At 36.9% G+C, this 20,609-nt stretch overlaps 1 protein-coding gene across 1 annotated transcript in view; it reads left to right on the top strand.

The window, feature by feature from the left end:
• Positions 1-20,609, top strand: part of THSD7A (thrombospondin type 1 domain containing 7A) — a 267,196-nt gene that overhangs the window by 231,367 nt on the left and 15,220 nt on the right. The window contains exons 17-25 of the mRNA XM_014273675.3: positions 5,873-6,051; positions 9,888-9,893; positions 10,599-10,732; positions 11,353-11,506; positions 12,387-12,528; positions 12,986-13,101; positions 18,401-18,518; positions 19,192-19,337; positions 19,902-20,076. Coding sequence (XP_014129150.2) covers positions 5,873-6,051; positions 9,888-9,893; positions 10,599-10,732; positions 11,353-11,506; positions 12,387-12,528; positions 12,986-13,101; positions 18,401-18,518; positions 19,192-19,337; positions 19,902-20,076 — 1,170 coding nt within the window. The remainder of the gene's footprint in view (positions 1-5,872; positions 6,052-9,887; positions 9,894-10,598; positions 10,733-11,352; positions 11,507-12,386; positions 12,529-12,985; positions 13,102-18,400; positions 18,519-19,191; positions 19,338-19,901; positions 20,077-20,609) is intronic.

Genomic DNA, 20,609 nt, shown 5'->3' with positions numbered 1-20,609 from the left:
GAATTCTGGTGCTTCCACATCTGCCTTGTCAACAGGACATCAGTCTTAAAGCAGTCATCCATCAATCCAAAGAGCTGTAGTTAGTTCACCAGAGGAAGAATTACTGATGCAGGAGATTGTTAAGCATGAACAATTGCTCTCAGATTTTGAGCCTTTGAAGGGTAATCCTGAAAAAAAAAGAAAAAATCTTATTGTGTTCAATGCATCTTTCCATGGATCAACAGAAATATGAATACTCTGTAGAAACATATATCTTCTGATACAAATGAAATACAAATACTTTTATATTTCTTTATCCTGGAAGATGAGATACATGAACTTTGTATTTTCTGGAAAAAAAAAATCTATAAGAACTACATAAACAATTTTTTTTTCTTTGAAACACAGCATGACATTTACTCATGAAAGCAGGAGTGTAATTCTTTTAGTCCTAGGGACAAAAGAGTTCATGTAAACATTTTGTGAGATGTTTATGTTTGCACCCTTCAACTGGAGTAGTCAGTCTGCTCCTACACATTGCACATGCAGTTTGTGGGGAAAGGTCTAATATCCACCTACTTATCCTGCTTTGTTGTTAGAGAAAGTGTGAAGTCCAATAAAGTCTTCCCTTATAAATTATCCATCACATCTGTTAATTACTTTGCTCTAGGAGTCCAGATTTTATAGCCAATTAGCAACAGGACAGTAAACTTTTCCCTTTTACTAATGAGTTCTGTTCATACTCCTAGTGGTTCAAAGCCATTTGTTAAATTGTGGTTCAGTAATCTTTAATGACAGAATAGCCATGTTTTCACTCAGACAACTGCCCATTTCCCAGCCTTACAGGAGCTGAAATAACTGAGAAACTACTGCCCTGGGAGCAGACACAGGCCTTAGATGCAGGCAACTCTTTCCAACACCTTTCTGGACCATGCAGGGCTGTACCCTGTACCACAGTACACCACAGTCCCATCTCTCCAACATCCCTCAGATGTTGTGAGGAGAAGAAATGATGCTGTGGAACATTTCAGTCAGAATGAGAAACAGCAGGCAAAAAGTGAACTGCTGATGTCCTTAGAACATAGCTTCAGCCTTTAAAGTATTGGGTTTTTATTTCACTGTCCCTCCTTCATCTTCTCACCTCTTCTTCATAGACATTTCACTGCTCTCATTCTTTCCTTCTACTTGCCATTACCCTGGTAATTTCTTGCTTCTTTGAACCTCAAAGCTCTGATATGACTTTTGGTGCAATTATATTAACCAACCAGTCTGTGTGATATAATCAGGTGACATTCCACCATAGAGATGTTCACCCACACACTGGAGGCTTGTTTCTGTAATAAGATTCTATGCTAACACACACACAGGGTTGGTCTAACGCAAGCAGCACTTTTTCAAGGGTGATTTGATCAAACTGGAAACAATACTGACAGTTTAAAAATGGCTCCTTCACATTCTTTTCATGTCAGAAACTATGTATTTGCATCACCAGTCTCATTTGCATGTTGTATTTCTGCTGACTTCATTTCAATATTTTTCTATATAATAATATTCTGTCTTCATTTGCTAAGATTTTTGCAGTGTGAACATTTTACAAGTAAAACCATCTGAAATTTAACACAAACAGCAACAACAACAACAACCAAGTGCAAACTTTTCAAAGTTCTTTAACATCTGCTTTCTTGGATTTGAGGGAGGATTGCTATGAACTTACAGAGATCATCCTTATTCACCCTAAAAGATATTCGGACTTCATACACAAAAAAAGTCATCTGAGGTGACAACAAGTCCAGAGAAGCTTTTCCTGAAAAGTAACATTTGATAGGTAGTAAGTGGAGTGGAACAAGTAATTTTCAACAAGTAATTTATTTTTTAATTCACTCTTCTTTCTTGACTAAAGTGCTTTCTGTAAGCAATTTGAAGTGTGCTTCTTCCTCAGTTCTAAGGGAGTCCAGTAGAATAGCTAAATGTTAAACAGTCTGTTGAGCAAAATATTGAGGCCCCTGAGAGGAAATATATGCCAAGGGATGAATATGCCAAAAGATTTTTGATGTCAGATATAACAAGGTCATTTTCATTCTGCATACTAATTACATATGGAATACAAATCAGAGAGCACAGTGTTTGTATTTCTTCCCTTTGTCCTGTATTTTGATTTGTGAGAACATTCTTCATTACATTTCACTCTCTGGCCAGAGAATGCCAGCATAAGCTCTTGAGAGCATTTTGTTCTGTTTGTGCTTCACCAAGATGTTACTTTTGGCAGAATGTTTATTTCTTTTCTCCTCTTTCTTTGTTTTCATGTAGCATCTCCTTACAATTCTCTTGACTTTATGTTCTGAGCCATTTATTTCCTCTTCCCCATCACTGTCTTTTCTTACCCTTTTCTCTATTTCTCTTTTGTCCCTCTTTTGTTTTGCATTTCCTCTGTTGTTTTGAATTCTGACTCTTTGCCATGAAAAGTAACTTCATTGAATTGTGTCCTGAGTTGGCAGGGATCCACAAGGATCACAAAGTCCAACTCCTGGCCCTGCAGAGGACACCCCAAGAGTCATACCACGTACCTGAGAGCATTGTCCCAATCCTTATTGAACTCTGTCAAACTTTGTGCTGTGACCACTTCCCTGGGGAGCCTGTTCCAGTGCCCAGCCAACCTCTGTGTGAAGAACTTTTTTCTATTATATAATTTAGTCTTTGTGTTCTTGGATATAGACAAAAGTATTTATTTTCTTTTCCTTCTGTTTGGAGAAGCTGTGAAATTCCTTTGTGGACCCCCTTAACAATGTTCTTAGTATACCAGTGGATAGGATTTTTTAATGCTTGTCTTGCATCTTACAAAATAATAAGTGTTTTTAACTCTGCTCTCCAAAAATGCTCCACACTTCCAGAATCTCCAAGTGATCCTACCTTGTTAGAGCTCCTTTTTGGTGCTTTCATTGATTGACTCCATTCTTGTTCTCTTCTCAACATGTCTTTTCCATTCTTCTTGTATACTGTTTAGCTTTCAGATGCGGAGTTTGTGTCTTGATGCTTTTCTGAGAAAACAGGAAAGAGGGAGGGGAGAGCATCATAGGCCAGACATCATGGAGATGGCACAGGAAAGAGCTGGATGGTGAACAGAAGCCATTCCATGAAGCTTGCAGGATTAAGGAGCCAGTATAAGATTGCAATTCAGTAGTTTTTCATTATAGTGTGGATAGTGTCATGTGGACCACTGCATCCTCTACTAAATACATTAACATATCAGCAGGTTGCAGTTTTCATGCCATAACTCTTAATAAGACTCTGTATCTGTAGTAGGATGCTGTTTTCCCTTTTTTGCCTTCAATGGTAAGGCAGTTCTAGTGACTGACTTCAATGTTCATATTTCATGGATAGCATAAATGTTCCTCTAGTGATAAAGTTTCATTTGAAAATTTATGGAATCACTTGGAATATAGCTCAGGGTAATTAAAATGTTACCTGGAAATTGCATACAGTATAATGTATTTGATACAACTTCTCTCTGCAAGATTCTAAATGTGTTAAACTTTTTGCCCTTGTGTGGATGAATTGAAGAGAAATGCAACAAAATAATTTCTAGTTTGTTAATTATTTAAGTTTAGTATGTTCCACACAGGCTCCTTTTGGTAGGCTGTAAAGTGTTATCAAAATCCAAAAACACTATGGTATCCCAGAGAAGATCTTGGCAAAAACTGGGAAGATCCCTTTGAGAGTTACTAAAACAATCTCAGAGGTCTTTGGACCTTAAAATAAAGTCTTCCTGAAGCAGCTTGTACTAATTCAAGTTACCTGCTTAAGGATACTTAAAGCAACTGGAATTTGGGTTTTTCAGTCCTTTATTACCAGAGATAAAAAATTCACAAATGGCAAATGGCATAACTGAGATATAGTAGAAAGATTTCTCCAGAAAAACAGTATTTAGAAGTTATGTTGAAAGTAAAAGCAGCATTTCAGAATCACAAGAAATTTCATAAAGCAATGAAATTTTCACTTAGTTCTATCAGACAGGAAATATCACTAAACATTTTTTTGTTTGAAGGGAATTGTTTCTTTTAACTTGCTTTGGTTATTTTACATTTTCATTCAGTAGCTTCCTGATTGTGTGAGTACATGGTTTTGTATAGCAGCTGAGACGACTTGTTGAAAACTCATTTCTAATGCCGGTGCAGACTTTGGTATTTATGCAATCAAACTTCAGTGCAGGATGGAGCTCTGAGATAGGGTGCATCAGATTTCTAGGACTCAGACATGTCAGGTAAGGTGAAGCGTAATCAATTTTGCATCTACTGCTGCAGGGCAATCTATGTCACCATCTCTTATATGCAGGGATGTGATCCTCAAAAACTTATTTTGTCTAACCCAGTATCACTTCATACACTTTCACTGAACTCGTTGCTCAAATAGCAACAGCTATTTAATAAATATGATTGTAATTCAAGGTAATAGTATTCTCGTGATTTTAAGGAAGACATGTTTGGTGAGCAGTAGTTTCACAGTGCTCAAGTCCAGGATGTTCTCTTTGTATTTATTTAAATATTTAACACTTCTAAACAGAGTAAAACCATACAAAATAAAAACATCACCTGAATTTGACCATAAAATACTGTAAATGCTACTCTATATTTAATTTTTTTTTTCTAAAACAAATTAACTATATCTAAACCAACAAATTAACTAGAAATAGGTGTATAGAATTGAAAACTAAGTGGTTTGATTCTTTACAAACCTTGAGAGTGGTTTTTGTTGGTTCCTTTTAGAAGAGACAGAACAACTTTATTTAGAGGCATACGTAAAAAACAATTCAGCTACGATAACAAGATTGATCCCCTTCGAATTTAAGAAATTCTAAATATCTGACAAACAGTTGAAACATTTGAAGCCTAGTGAACCATGGCAATCTTTTGAGGATGATCTTAACCAAGTATGGAAAATTTTGCAACTGTTTTTTAAAAATATTTTAATCAAATATTTTAATACAAGTTTAAATCCACCAAGCTTTTAAATTTGTAAAGTGAATATTTGCTAATACTTTGCAAATGTGACACAGGAAAGAGGAGAAGAGAGTTCAGGACATAGTTGTAGTAAACATGCAGTTAAGGCCAGCTTTTTATTTGATGGATTATAGCTTCTCCTTTAAATATTGGAATAAATTACACATATTGTAGAGCCATGGCATATGTTGCTTTTGAAAGAAAGACATTTTCACTTATTCAGTGAATTGAGGCCTCATGTTACTCCCTGCAGACCATGTCATACCCCCTTCCAACCTCTCTGGACCAATGACTTAACCAAAACAAACATCTGCTTTTCCATTCAGTGCAATTATTCAGTGTGCTGCTGGGGGCAGATGGTTGTTAATCAGCAGATCATTAATGTGGCAGGCTACTCTCTCTTTCTAGCCTTAGAAAGGTCACAAGGTATTAAGTTCCCTTGCTCCAGGCTGGCGAGATGCATTTCTTCTCAGTTGGATTTTTGATGTAATACTGCAATTGAATTACTTGATACAGTTGTGGAGTATCCTTTAATTAAACCTTTTTTCCTTTTAAAAAATTACACGTATCATTTTACAGAGTAAGAATGATGCCGCCAAGAGATGGTTAGTGTCAATTACACTGTAGCTGTCAGAAAGTTTGAATGCTGAAATCTGGAGAGTGTGAATCCTAATCAGATGGGATGATGAGCAGTGAGGATGCTCAGCTGCTACTCTAACAGTCTCCAACTATATGTGTCAATTTTCTGCAGAATTTAATTTATCCCTAATGATGAAGAGATCTCTCTATTCACGCAGTCCTGTCAAGTCAAACTTTGGAGAATCTAAATGAAGCAGACGAAGGCTTCAGGGAGAAACTGACATGCTGAAGAGATTCCACTTTCTTTTCCATTCATCCAGGGTATATTGAGGAAGCCTGTATTATTCCCTGTCCCTCAGACTGCAAGCTCAGTGAGTGGTCCAACTGGTCTCGCTGTAGTAAATCCTGTGGGAGTGGGGTAAAGGTTCGGTCTAAATGGCTGCGTGAAAAACCCTACAATGGTGGAAGACCCTGTCCAAAGCTAGATCACGTCAACCAGGTAATTTGATTTATATTTACATTATTGATATAGAATTTTCCAAACTTCAAATAACCCTTTTATCTGTATTTTTGTTGTAGAAAAACATTCTAACATAAGGAGCAGATGGAGGTAGAAGGAGTATGTGTTGGTTTAGAGTTCCTCAGGCAGTAAATGATATGTCTTAGTTCCTCATCTGCAAGAATTTTGCATATTTTGTGAACTGCAGACTGCAGACAATAAAACATGCTTACATGCAGATTTTGAAAACTGTGTTTCCAAAGATTTCTTACCTGAAGGGATTCTCCAAGCAAGATGGAGAGAAACTTTGAACAGAGCCATGTAGTGACAGGACAAGGGGGAATGACTTCAAACTGAGAGTAGATTTATATTATACATTAGGAAGAAATTTTTCACTCAGAGGGTGATGAGGCCCTGGAATGGGTTATGCAGAGAAGTGGTGAATGCCTCATCCCTGGAAATGTTCTGGGCCTGATTGGATGAGTCTCTGAGCAAACTGGTCTGGTGGAAGGTCCCTGCGCATGGTAGGGGTATTGGGACTAAATGATCTTTAATATCCCTTCTAAACTTCTAATCTTCTAATATATGATGGGAGTAAAATGACTTGTTACAGTTGCTCAAGCTGTCAAGATTTTTAGTGTCACCCCCTAACCATCTTAGATCAGAAAACAAAACTCACACAGTCGTCCTAGTGCCCCTTAGTGGGTTCTCCTCAAGCTGGAGCTTGACATTCTTGGGTACACTTGCCTTGGCAGTGCAGCTCAGTCACAAATGCAATTCTGAAGTCAGGTCTCCCAGCTGTCCCACAAACTGCACTTGGTACTGCAGTATGGAGCAGTCTGACCATACAGTCTGCATCCTCTTCAAGTGAAACTAAAATGTAAAATGTGATCCAAGAGCACTCTGGGAGTGCTGGAAGGCTTGGGCTGCTAACAAGCATTTAGTCTTTGGGACCAAGTTTAGCACTAGCCCCAGTTAAACCCCGAAGTTTCTTTCCTTGGAGAGTTTTAGAAAGGAAAAACATTCCTTGTCAATTAACTTATGCTCTTCAAAGTTGATTTATATTCATATTACTGTTGAATTTAATTTAGTCTGCAGAGGCATGTTAAACAACCACATGGTCTTTTCTGTAAATATTCAAAGATTTTGAAAAAATGTGCTCTCAATTTACATTTAAATAAAAATGCATGTACTTAATATTATCCTATTGACATTTTGCTAAAACAAAATGAAATGGCTTGTTGATCTAATTTTCTACTTTAGGATATGTAATTAGTTCTAATTTAGAAAATCATAAGTGTTTAACCACAGCTAATAAACTAAGTTTGTGATCTACTTTAACAAAATACGAACTAGAATGAGGGTTGCTGGATTTGGGTCAGCATGTAAATATGCTTTAAATTAGGGGGAACGTGTTTCAATAGGAGCAAATTATAGTCTATACAAAAGTCTTTTCCCTTCTTTAATATTCATGTAGTACATAATAGGCTTGTATTTTTCTGCATCAAAGGTGATTTTGCTGGAGGTCTGTTCGCCACTTTTATGCAACACTATTGCCCTCTGCCGGTACTTTGGCTCATTTGATTTGTGGTTACATGGTCTTTGACAAGTAATACTTGATTCCAAATGTAATTATTGGAAAAATAAAATTGAAATATAGTACTTTCATGAGAAGGACATTCCACAGATAATGCAAGGATGTTGAAAAATATAGAACCTGTATTTTTCATTTTTAAATACATTCCCCTTCAATTCAGAAACTTGCAGAGAAATGCTCAGATATTCTAATTTTGAAATAGTTATTTAAACTAAATATGACCATTCATCTGGAAAAGAACTGACTTTTCAGAGTCATCATTCAGTAATCATTCAATATAATGAGTTTAAGTTACATATTTATTACTTAATAATGTAACACTCTTATTTGCATACATATGACCCATAGTGGTAAAATTGGATCTTTGTGCCCACAAGTGGGAGTACTATGGTTTATAAAAGAACTATGCTGTAAGATGCCGTCTAGGAATTATGAACCTGGGGAAGGACTACAACATGTTGTCTAGCCCAGGAAACAGGAGATGGGAGGGAGGATGTTGGCAGACTGCTAGTACCTACATAAAGGGCTGTTGCAAAGAAGGAGGAAATAATCCATTTTCCATGGCTATCATGGATAGGATAAAAGCAGTAGGCTTACATTGCTGCAAGAAGATTTGGGTTAAGCCTTGGGAAAACTTTCTAATAGTAAGGCCAGGGAAACACTGAAATAAAATCCTTAAGACCTTGTTAGGAAGTCATTCAGTCTCTCAGGACTGACATGTGTGCCTGTGATTTGAGGAAGGATGAGCACAGTGAAAGCTGGATGTGTCACTCAATGTCATGCCAGGGTTGTTCCCAAGTCACACTCCAGCTGAATAAAGCTTGCTCAGTACTCACTTCAGTAGGCTAAAAGACATCATAATTACAGTAATAATGGAGTCAGGTTTGATATAAAATCATGTCAATGGCCATAAGATGGTTTCAAATGAAGGAAGTAATCTGAGACTGTTAGAGAAATTAAGGACATCCATCTTTTCATTGATTACAAGCATTATTTTCCCCCTTATCAGGAGCAGGATGGGTATGCAATTCTTATACCACCAAACTGCTGTGGCCTGCAGTCATAGCTTCAAAAATGACAGTAAGGTCAGGAGAACACCAATCACATGTGCTATGCAATATAAAGTTCTCCTCTGGCTTTCTGTCAAGACATCCAAATTTTATGTTACTGCAAAAGCTGTTGAGTGTGTGGGGTTTATGTATTTCTTCTTATGGTAACCAGGGTAAGACGTACAGACATTTCCCTGAATTAAGGCTTCCCTGTTCTCATTTTGGAAATTCTGGAGAAGAATTCTAAAGAACAAATTAACAACAGAGTCCAGTACCTTCCCTAACATGCATTTTCACCGCACACTTATATGCCTTTTATTGTTAAAGTAGTTCAGAGAAGGGCCAAGTATGTTGACTATGCTGGTGGTCTTGTGCCTGGGCTGATCAGCTGCACAATGCTATGATATCAGACTACACATTTAGTGTCCAAGGCATTCTGTTTTCTGTGCTATTTAGTTGCGGGTACACCACCAAACATCAGCAATCTTTTTCTACACAAGAAGGGTTGCTGAAAAGAAATCAAGTACTTGTTTAAGACAAGTCTTAGATTTTTCAGCAGTTTTGATTTTGCTGACTTGGTATCTAGAAGGATATGTCAAATTAGCTGTTATAATTTCAAGGCAATGGGCTTTAAATAATTTATGCATAATTATGATATTCCATGAAGGATATAGGAACTTTGGAAGGATGAGAATTGACAGTTCCATTTATTTGTTTGAATCTATTGCACCTAATGCTGTCAGAAGAATTTCAATTGATAGAGAAGTCCAGTGTCCTCCAAAAACACTGAGGATTTTCTCTTATCTAAGAGAGCCTGGATTCCCTACTGTGTGAAAGTTTGATGCTCATTATAGGCAAAAAGGGAAAACAGTTCAACTGTCTAACCAAGAGACATGGTAATATACAATTTCTTCTCACCAGTTGTGATTTATAAAATTTATTTTCTTCCAAGGGCAAACTTTTTGCAAATTGCCTTATGATAGCAAAGGACATCCAAGAGAAAAAAAAAATAATGCCCTTTTTCTTTGCAGAACTAACAGAATATTGTCTATAATAAAATTGTATACTGTCTACAATAAAATTGTGTCTAAACTGATTCTGTTTAAATACTTATGCTTCACTCATACAATGCTAATTTTTTCTCTTTGCTTTTTTCCTTTCTTTTGGGTTCATGAAAATACTTTCTTCAGGCACAGGTAAGTGTTTATAAAATAGAGATTTAAGATCAACATGTGCTTCTTGCTCAACGTGTGCTGTCTGTCCCATTTTTTGTAATGTGTATTTGAGTTAGTACATGGAACACTGTAGAAATTGCTGTATGAGATGCCATTTAAAATTTGCATTCAAATCTAAACATAACACTAATTCGGGTACACAAATATGTTAGAGTGATTTTAAGCATACATGATGAATAAATAAAGTGAATCAATATATATTGTATAATTTCTCTTGAGGTCACCTCTCCGTAGTGATACAAAAAGTGATACAAAACCCTCACAACTAATAGCTGGGATAATAGTATAATAGTGGGATGGAATCATAGAGAAGAGAGGTGAAGGACAGAGCTAAAGTGCTAGCAGAGTTTTAAGAGCATTTTTAAAAAAGCTGTATTAATAAACTAGCTTTATGTTAGCTCTGTTGAAGTTTTTTGGTGGAAATGGCACAGCATGGGCTTAGTGGCAGAGAAAACCAGAGAATCCAGCATTCAATAGTTTCTGTCTTTTTGTTATTTCAGTAGTTTTCTAGCAAGTATTTAATCTGTATTATTACCACAGTGTCTAAATCATCAAGTTCATATTTTTTATTCTTCCCAAGAGCATCAACGCTTTTTTCTGTGTGATCACTTTTGCATGTTTATCTTACTTGTGTGCACCAAAACTGACACTGAATGTGGATTCCAGGTGTATGAGGTAGTCCCCTGCCATAGTGACTGCAGCCAGTACATATGGGTAACTGAGCCCTGGAGTGTCTGCAAGGTGACCAACGTGGACTTAAAAGAGAATTGTGGAGAAGGTGTTCAAACAAGGAAAGTCAGGTAAAACAATATTGCTCTTCCTTCACTTTAACGAACCTTCACTTTCAGTTTTGGCTGTATTTAATTTGATGTAATTCTATGTAATGCCTAGTGTTGAGTCCAGATCTGGAGCCTGGCTGATATAAATCAGAATAGATTCAGGGAGTGCAATATGACTCTGTCCACTTGTTATTTAAACTATTCCTAATTTAAACTATTAAATTAGGTAATTAAAAGGCATCTGTGTAAATTAAGGATTAATACTAAGAATATAAAATTTTTGAAGTTGTAATAGTTCTGGATTTAAAGTTGCCAGTGAAGTATGCACAAAATATGTCTAAACAATAGGTGATTTTCATTATTCTGGTTTAGAGGTCAGCTAATGTCAAGCAAATCACCTGCCCAGGGGCTCCCAGGAAATCACTGATAGGGATTGTCTAAATTATGTTCATGCTTTTATGTTGCTGTCGTCTGTGAAAACAAGGATTGTTTTTGACTCTTCAGCTTTTCTTGGGCATTCCTAGATCAGTACTTACTTAATTTATGTGCTGGCAGAATGTTAAAATGCCTCAGAATACTGTAGAGCACATACCATATGAAATCCATGGCAAGTGAAGTTGATGTGCAGTTCTTTTTTCCAGGTGCATGCTAAACACTGTGGATGGTCCTTCTGATACAGTAGAAGACTATCTGTGTGATCCTGAAGATATGCCACTTGGTGCTAGGAAATGCACGCTGCCCTGTCCTGAGGACTGTGTTATGTCTGAATGGGGATCTTGGTCTCAGTGCTCTTTGGTAAGAAGTATAATGAAGTGCCACATTTATAGTTTTGGGGGGGTATTTAAAAAGTGTATGTATGATGTGTTTTGCAAAGATGCTGAACTGATAACACCTGTAAATATCTATATATAGTGTCATCTTTAGGGTTGTTTTGTGTTGGCTGCAAATGAAGTGTGACAGTACTTTCCATTAAGCTAAATTCTTCCAGAACACAGACTAAAATGTGCCCAGTGGTCACTCTTCCCAGTGTGGGGTGCCTTCTGTGTAGTGGAATAGCTGTGGGAGTGGCTTGTGAGTTTGTCTTTGAGCCTAGCTCTGAGCCTCTGCGTAGCAGCACAGTCACTGAACTAAAAATGTCACTATCCTGATATGAGCAGCAAAGTCTGCAGATCAAGACTGAGTATAGAAAAGTAATTTTGGGTATCTTCTCCCCTTCCTTCCTGACAGGAATTTCAAAAAGAAATGTCAAAAAAAAAAAAAAAAAAAAAAACAAAATCAAAAAAACCCACAAAAAACAAGAAACAAAACAAACAAAAAAAAAAAACCAAAAATAAACAAACCACTGAAAAGTGTGTCAGGACCTCTGAGAGGCTTTGGTGCACTACATTATAACATTTGGAAAGTGAGCATCTCAATATCCTGTTTATAAGTGAAATAGTTCCAAAGTACTAATAGTGTACTTTGGAACTATTTCACTCATATATGCATTGGTTAGGAAAATAGAATGCTGTTACCAAGTTAGGTTAAATAAAAGGGTTTCTCTTATACATTAGCAGGAACCTGTTATTTTACACTTGTGTTTTTTGAAGGGATTTTTTAAAAGGGTATTGTATTGCTGCATAAAGAGGTATCAGTGTGCCAAAATATTTAAGCTGTTTCTAATCTTACCTTCAAGCCTTGCAATGGAAGTAGTGTCCGTGAAAGGTCAGCTGAATGCCTTAGACAACCAGATGATGGAAAGCCTTGTCCTGCTGCCACCGAGACAGAAGCCTGCACTTTGAACAAGAACTGCTACCACTATGACTACAATGTGACAGGTATTTGTGACAGCCTGGGACCACATCTTACAGATCATTTCCATTCACCTTACAGGATGGATTTTTCTGCTTTCCATTCTTACCCAGACACAGCTGTGGAACTTGTGCTGAAAGCTGACTCAGGGTGTTTGATCTAGAAAAAATATTAAATTGATAATTTGTGTGTGAAATCTGCATGTTCTAACTCCAGGAAAAGTATTTCTCATATAATTTTGTAATTTGCTCAAAATCCACGCAGACAAAATAAAATTTGCACTTTTCAGGAGGGTACCATGACATTGACATTTACAGCAAGGTCACTGTTTCCAAAAACGTGTAGCAGCTGGGCTCCATGAGCCTTTGCATGTGTAAAAGTTGCTTGTGAGGGTTGTTTTAGGCCATCAGAATTAGGTGGGAGACTGGATCATTATGAATTCTATCTGAAAGTCTGCAATGCTAATGAGTTCCTCCTTTGCAGACTGGAGCACGTGTCAGCTCAGCGAGAAGGCTGTCTGCGGCAGCGGTATCAAAACGCGGATGCTCGATTGCGTTCGCAGTGATGGCAAATCGGTTGACCTGAAATACTGTGAAGAGGTGAGTGGGTACCTGTGAGAAAGCTCCCTTCTAATTGTGCTAATTAATACTGAGCCAACTGAGCTGTATGGCATCTTCACCAGATGTTTTGCAACACTATTCATGGATTGTTAAGTACCTCTGAAATGAACCGAGCCATCAACTGATTTTTATACTATTTCCTTTGGTTACTTTTAAGTGCCTCTGTGAACATATGCTAATTATTATGTCCTGAAGGAAATGACTTAGAAACAATAATTAATAAAGTAGAATAAAGGTGATAAATCTCAATCAGAATACTAATCATAATTCTAATTTGATACAACTTCTGCATGGAGTCTTGGACACCTGCCAGTATCAATCATTTACTCAATGTGTTGGAAAATATTTCTCATGTGTCATTCTGCAGCTGGGCTGAATGCTAACTTCTTGTATCCAGCTGTGTGATGCAAAAAATACCCAAGCTAGTGTGAAACAACGTGCAGCACGAGTGTAATATTAAATAGGAGTGTATAAGGAGAACTAGCTAGCAGACAGGAACTCTAAAGTTTTGAAAGAGCCATTTTTGAAAATGTTCAAACTAACCTGCAGTTTGACAGCACTGGTTTCCTGGAATTTTGTGCATTGATCCTAGTGCTTTCAATTGCGTGGAGTCTGTAGTATGAAAAAACCATGAAAACCAATAAAAAACCAAAAAACCAAAACCCAGTACTACTTTAAGGGCCATTCTACATGCATTTCTGATGGAAAGTAACTGACTTGTTTCAGCTGCCGTTCCCCCACCACCATGACATCAGAAATAAAATAACTGGCAATGGGGGACACATAGGGAAAGGCCCCCATAGCAGTTTTGGCACCAACAGCTTTTCTGCAGGACCCTTCTGGCTACTACCTGCTCTCAGAAAGTGCCCATAGAAAAGAGTCTCATCAGAAGTGGAGGGAGTCAGGAAACTCAACATTTATTTTGGACTATAATTTTGCAATGATGTATGTGACCTACTTAAACTTCTCCAGTCTCTGACATCCTGGATTCCTGAATCAATAAGTTCTTATCAAAGGCAAAGAGTTTCAGCTGAGACTTACTTCTGTCCCATGTTTCTCCTTCCTTCATAGTTCTTGGATTTCTAATAAAATCTAATAATTTCATAGAATCATAAAATGGTTAGGGTTGGAAGGGTTCTTGAAGATCATCACCCTAAAGATCAAAGCCCCTTCTGTGGGCAGGGTTACCTTTCACTCTAGCAGTTTGCTGAAAGCCTTCTCCAACCTGGCCTTGTGAACACTCCCAGGAATGGGACGGCCACAAAAATGAGGTCTCAAGAAAAAACGCAGGGTATGACTTCCCTAAGTCATACCAGCAAGTTGCTGTGAAGTTAATAAGGCAATGCATTAATGTTTTTATAATGTTTTAATGTGATAAAAAAGAGAAAGAAATGTCTGTCATTTCTAAGAGGTTGCAATATTGATTAACTAATACCAAGACATGATGTAAAATATCCATCCAAATAAATATTTCAACAGAAAGAAATATTATTTATTTGATTTTATGGGAAAATATATTTCTTCAACCATAAAACCAAGAAATTATCCCAAAAAAATCCAAATATTCAAAACAACATTTAAAACTGATTACATTTTACACTGAAATCTCTTTTCAGAAAACCTCTGGAGTTTTCCTGCATTTAAGAAATGAAAATTTGTTATTCAGAGTAATAATGAGAGCAAGAATATAATATCTCAAGAGCTACTTGCTGTAAATGACTGGCCAACAGACATCACTGCAGTGATGTCCTGGATTTATCAACAGATCATATAGAGATACATCTTGTAGAAAGCTCTGATCCACTCCCTAGTCACACAGTTAAGACTATTTGCTGAATTATGGATGTGTAAGCAGCGGTCCAACAAGGTCAGAGGCTGATCCAATAACTGAGGAGTAAAACCTGTTAACCTGATTAGCAGGAAAGCCAAGCTGTTCAGACCTTAACAGACCCTTCACTCTAAAGATGTGAAAGCCAACTCTGTGACCTTGCAGGTCATGAGAGGAGAGTATTTTAGAAATTATCAAAATGTGAATACACATTGTACACTTCTTGCTAATGATCATTCAGGGTGGGAGTTTCCACTGTGTTTTTGCATTATATGTGCAGTGCTGAAATATTAAGTGAAGTTCAAAATAAGGTGCATGTGGTTGGAAAATCTGATGAACAGGAGAAATATGAAGTAATTTTATAATGACCTAGGTAATGAATTTTCTCTGGGCTATCATAAAACTTTGTAGTAGATGTGTGAGTAAAGATCTGCTTAATTTATGTGTAGGTACATATACTGAATTATGTTTATTATTATTATATGCAAAGAAGAGAGCTCATAATAGATAAACCTACACTGATCCTTATGAAATTAAGACTCATTATCGCAATGAGTTTCTATATAATATATAGTTCAAGAAAGCAATAAAGCCATATATTAAAAAAAACTTGATGCTGAATTTTGTCTGTAACCATCTCCAGGTATGAGCATCAGCCGAGTTAAATACTAACATTCCATCTGAGCCCGTGTTCTGGTTTCCTTATGTGTCCATGTGATCTTGTGTTTATTTGAGTTGATCAGCTAAAGAAGGTAGCCAGTCATCCTGATTACTGCCAAGATAAAACAATTTCCAGAGCTTATTTTCAAGTCCTGTTTATGTTAATGTAGTTCTCTTCAAACTCTCAAAGCATAGTAATACGTGGATTACTTGGTTTCTGCTTATGACAAGAACTTGACTTTCTTTGAATATTTAAAAATCAAATCACCTAAAGCAAGCTGATCCTGTTCATATTCATTTTTATAGACTTATTGCATTCATTTACCTTTAATTAAAGATGGGAAAAGCCTAGAAACCAGCAGTTGTGTCTGCATTAAAGCAGACTTTGCTGGTTTATTGGTGAATAGTCTGCTTGTCAGATTACATGATTAACCTCCAGCAGCAGGGTTTAATCTTTGGTGCCAAACATTCCCATAAATGAGTACAGATACTTGAGGATCACAGGATTTAAGGAGCATGCTGGTGTGGCAGCCTGCTGCCCCTGGCATGTGTGACCAGAAGCACAGAGGGCACAGGGGTGGCTTTCAGTACTTGACATTGTTGAGTTCACAAACCACAGCTCATCCAGAACCAAAGCTTTAAGGTCAGGGAGCTAATGAACACTTTTTCAAATATTTTCTAATCTCTTCAAGTTGAATTGTGACTCATCAGTTCAAGGAAGGAGAGGGGCGAGAAGGGAATATGTGAATACTATTGAACTGCAACCTGTCAGTTGTTTCCCAGATCTATTTAACCAGCACTTCAGCATCTAAAACATGCAAATAGGAGGTCACTGTGGGTAATCTGGCCTTCATGGGTAATCTGGCCTTCAGCTTTCTCCTCTTCACTGTTAATATCTTTCTTGGGCTTTTCCCTCTTGAGCTGCTAAAGTCCAGCTGAGAAGACCAGTCTTGAAAGAGAGCAGTCACGTTTCTATAATTGGAAGGAATCAGTTCAGCAGGCTGTAAAGCCTTTGCTCAGAAGGTTTGACCCAAATATGGACTTCAAAGAGGGTTCTCTAGCTTTCTAATCATCCAAATTCCAGATTATCCAAAGGTCTCAGGTGTTGTCTGTGTGTGATAGCTGTATAATCAAGGCTATAGTGAACCACCGAGACAAGCCAAGAACTCATTCTTTGATGTATAAAAGCAAACAGAGGTCTAAACCCTCATCTATCTCAATAAATGGTACTGTAAATGCAAATTTAAACCTTGGTGAGTCTATCAGAAGGAGATATTTTCAGTACTTGTGGTAGTTTATTTATGGAGAGCATGTTAATATTGTGCCTAATTGTTGCTCTATGCTTGTGTTTAGTAGGAAAGAGTGGGTTTATCTCCTTTTTAAAGTCTTAAATGCTGGTTTTATATAATTAACTTTTCCAGTCATTAAAATTAATAGGCTTAATGTCTAGTTTGCTGGGGTTTATTTTAAACTAGGTGGAGATTTTTTCTAGTTAAAGATATTCACAATTCCCTGGGATTTTGAAATGCCTCAAGGATGATCAGGGTCTGCTGGTGAGGTCCAGTGAACAGGACAGTCCTTTGTGTAGATCTGTTCATGTTGACAGGACTGCTTTACTTTCATACTTTAGATCATACACCCTATAACTGACCTACCCTTTTAACTCAGCTGTGCAGGATGCAGGTGTTATTATGCTAATATTTTTGCCATCAGTCACATTTCATCTTGCATCATATATTCTCATATGTGTTAGTGACAATATCTCTTTCCTTGCATGGATGGAGAAAATCTAGAGTGTGTGAGTTTATAAGAACGTAGAAATGGCTGTCCAGGATCAGACCAAAGGAGCATGTAGTTGTTGTGCCATGTCCTGAGCATGATTATAAAACTCTTCTTTCCCCAGAGCCGGACGTTAGGTTGAATCACACCTGGAGAAAAACAGAGAACAGAATATATTTTTGGGAAAACTTGAGTCTTGAGATAAATTTCTCTGTCCCCTTCTCTCAGACTTACTTTATGGATGTTAGAGAATTCTGGGTTTTTTGCAAAGTTTTCCAGAAAAAAAGTGCAAATATGTATATTTTTTGGAAAAATAATTGTCAGTGTCATGTCAATATCTTTGTATGGATAGCAGAATAGAATGGAATAGAATAGAATGGAATGGAATGGAATGGAATAGAATAGAATAGAATAGAATAGAATAGAATAGAATAGAATAGAATAGAATAGAATTAGTAAGGAATGAGTAAGAAGCATAGACATACAAGAGTTTCCACCTACTCCTTTCACAGCTGCCACCTGTTTCCTGCTCTTGAACTGCATTTGCCTGATGGGGTTTCTGTGTGTTTAAACCTTCAGATTTCTCTTCCATTAACTTGTTCAATCTCTCTTGAGCTCCTGTAAACTTTCAGCACCTGCAACATCTTTTGAATATCTAGTACATGTTGATCCTCTTCCTTTTGCTAGTTTTGAACTGGGCTTCTACTATCATTTCAATTCACTTATTAATAGCTGTATTTTTGCATTCCTCTTTATAAATATTTCAGACATTTTTTTGGCCTTCACCTGTTGTAAAAAGTAATAGTGTAGAGATTAAGCCCTCCATTTATAGGTTCTATTTTAGAAATTGATTGATGCAAATGGGATTTATGCATGTATATGAAGATCAGTATATGCATTAGGACTGTCTTGAAGTGAGAATTTTAAATGTCTTAGTTACTTCACTTTTTTACCTTGCACTAATGATAAAGGCCTGGAGTTTTGTGCTAACCATTTAACATTTTCTTTCAGCTTGGTTTGGAAAAGACATGGCAAATGAATATGTCCTGTGTGGTGGAATGTCCTGTGAACTGTCAGCTCTCTGACTGGTCTGCTTGGTCTGAGTGCTCTCAAACATGTGGCCTTACAGGTCAGTACATACCTTTGGCATATTTTAAAGACTGAGACTTCCTCTTTCAGTTTATATAAGTATTTGAAATAGAAACTGTATCTCAGTGAAGCTGGGTAGCATATCACAGCTGAAAAGGAGATAATTGTTGGACAAGCATATTGCATTTTAATTTTCTTTGGGCCTTAGTGAAGAAGCCTCCATTTTCTGCAAAATCTGCGTGTAATGTTTCTTGCACAGACAGTGACAGAAAGTTGCAAGTTCTTGTTTGCTGGAGTCAGAAAATTATGGGTCATATATTTCTGTGTTAACTTAGGGAAGAGCACAGCATGCTGGCCTCTTCTAGCAGCAAGCCCCAGATGAGGAGCAGGAGTCTCCACTGAAATGGACAAACGTTGCCACATTCATAAAGAATATTTTTCTTCAGGCTTCTGAACTAGCAAATTACTGCTTTTACTGTTACAGGAGCAATCCTAATCAGGCGTCCTCCTGCACTTACACTACAAACAAATGACAGAATATAAAGTGCCTGACTTGGAAAATATGAATCCACAAAACAGACAAGAGCCAACAGATCAGCTTTATAATTAAATTTGTCAAATCTGGAAATACTTTTCAGCAAAATAAAACCATCTTGAGGAATAAATCAGTCTAACCACTTTGTTGTTAGTTATATTGCTGGTTTTTGTTACAGGAAAAATGATCAGAAGAAGGACCATAAATCAGCCATTTCAGGGTGATGGGAGACCTTGTCCTTCTCAGATGGAGCAATTCAAACCCTGTCCAGTAAAACCTTGTTATCGATGGCAATATGGTCAATGGTCTACATGCAAAGTAGAGGTAAAAGCCATATAGGACTTAGAAGTTATGGAAAGTGTGGATCCAGGCATATTTGTGATATGCCTGGATACCTCCTTATTAACTCTTTAAACAATTTGCTTCCACCTCTCTTACATAAAAACTAAAGTTTGGTTTTTTCCTTAAATTTCATATTTATCAATAGATGCAACATTGTCTTACAGATATTCAGAGTATAAATGTAAACTTTGGTACCTGAGCAGCATCTTTGCTAATAATTTAAATACGTCTATTGTAAAAGAATATCAGCAGAAATATATTCACATATTAGAAGAGATCTTCACTTGACATACTGCTCTTGTTGCAATTCAAAGGCATAATTAGCTCTGTAGTTTAAGTTACCAGCGACCAGAAATTTTGGGTTGGGTTTTTTTTGTTTGTTTCAGAAGTAATGAACCATGTCTTCTCTGTTTTGTCTTCTTGTCTCTCCTTATTGGAATGAATAAGTAGATAAGAAAAATAAAGGGGATAGAGTGACATGTAACTCTGATCTAGTCTTTTGGCACTTTCTTCTGTTCAGTATTAATAAATGTTCTCCTTCTGTAGGATGCTCAATGTGGAGAGGGAACACGAGTGAGGAACATCTCCTGTGTGGTTTATGATGGATCCATTGAAGATGTTGGCAAAGTAGTAGATGAGGAATTCTGTGGGGACATAGAGCCTATTATAGATGGTGACAAGAAGATAATACTTGAGGAAACCTGCACTTTTCCTTGTCCAGGTAACAGAGCTGTTCAAACAGATGTTGCATTTCAAGATTGCTTGGGTGTCGTTATAGCTGTTAGAGCCTAGCATTAACCACAGGCAATTAAGTCTTTTTCATCTTCTTTACTGATTGGATTCGTCTATCAAATGACCAACAGAGTTACTTTTTAGGAGTAGCTTCATGATAATCAATCAATTAGAAAAAATACTAGATTTTAAATTTATAAATTGAGATTGTATCTATATATTTTTTTCACAAAATCCATTGAAATAAAACCTGTATTTAACTCTATAAGAAAGGGTGTTGGCTTACAGCTAAATACTAGAGTTAAGTGTGTAGACTGTGTAACAGCTTTAGTAATACTTTTACCATGTCTTTGATGCCTTTTATGGGTGTCTAAGGAAGATAAGCTAAGATCTCGTATTTTTTCCTTTAGAGGTTTTATTCCAAATGAAACTAAAGTTTTGATCTCTGAGAAAACATGAGTGCCTCTAGTTGTTTAGCTCTCTGGATGTGACATGCTCCATCATTGCTTTTGTGAACTGAAT

The sequence above is a fragment of the Zonotrichia albicollis genome, chromosome 1 (genome assembly GCF_047830755.1).
Source record: "Zonotrichia albicollis isolate bZonAlb1 chromosome 1, bZonAlb1.hap1, whole genome shotgun sequence".
NCBI lineage: Eukaryota > Metazoa > Chordata > Aves > Passeriformes > Passerellidae > Zonotrichia > Zonotrichia albicollis.
This window is presented reverse-complemented; position numbering and strand designations above follow the sequence as displayed.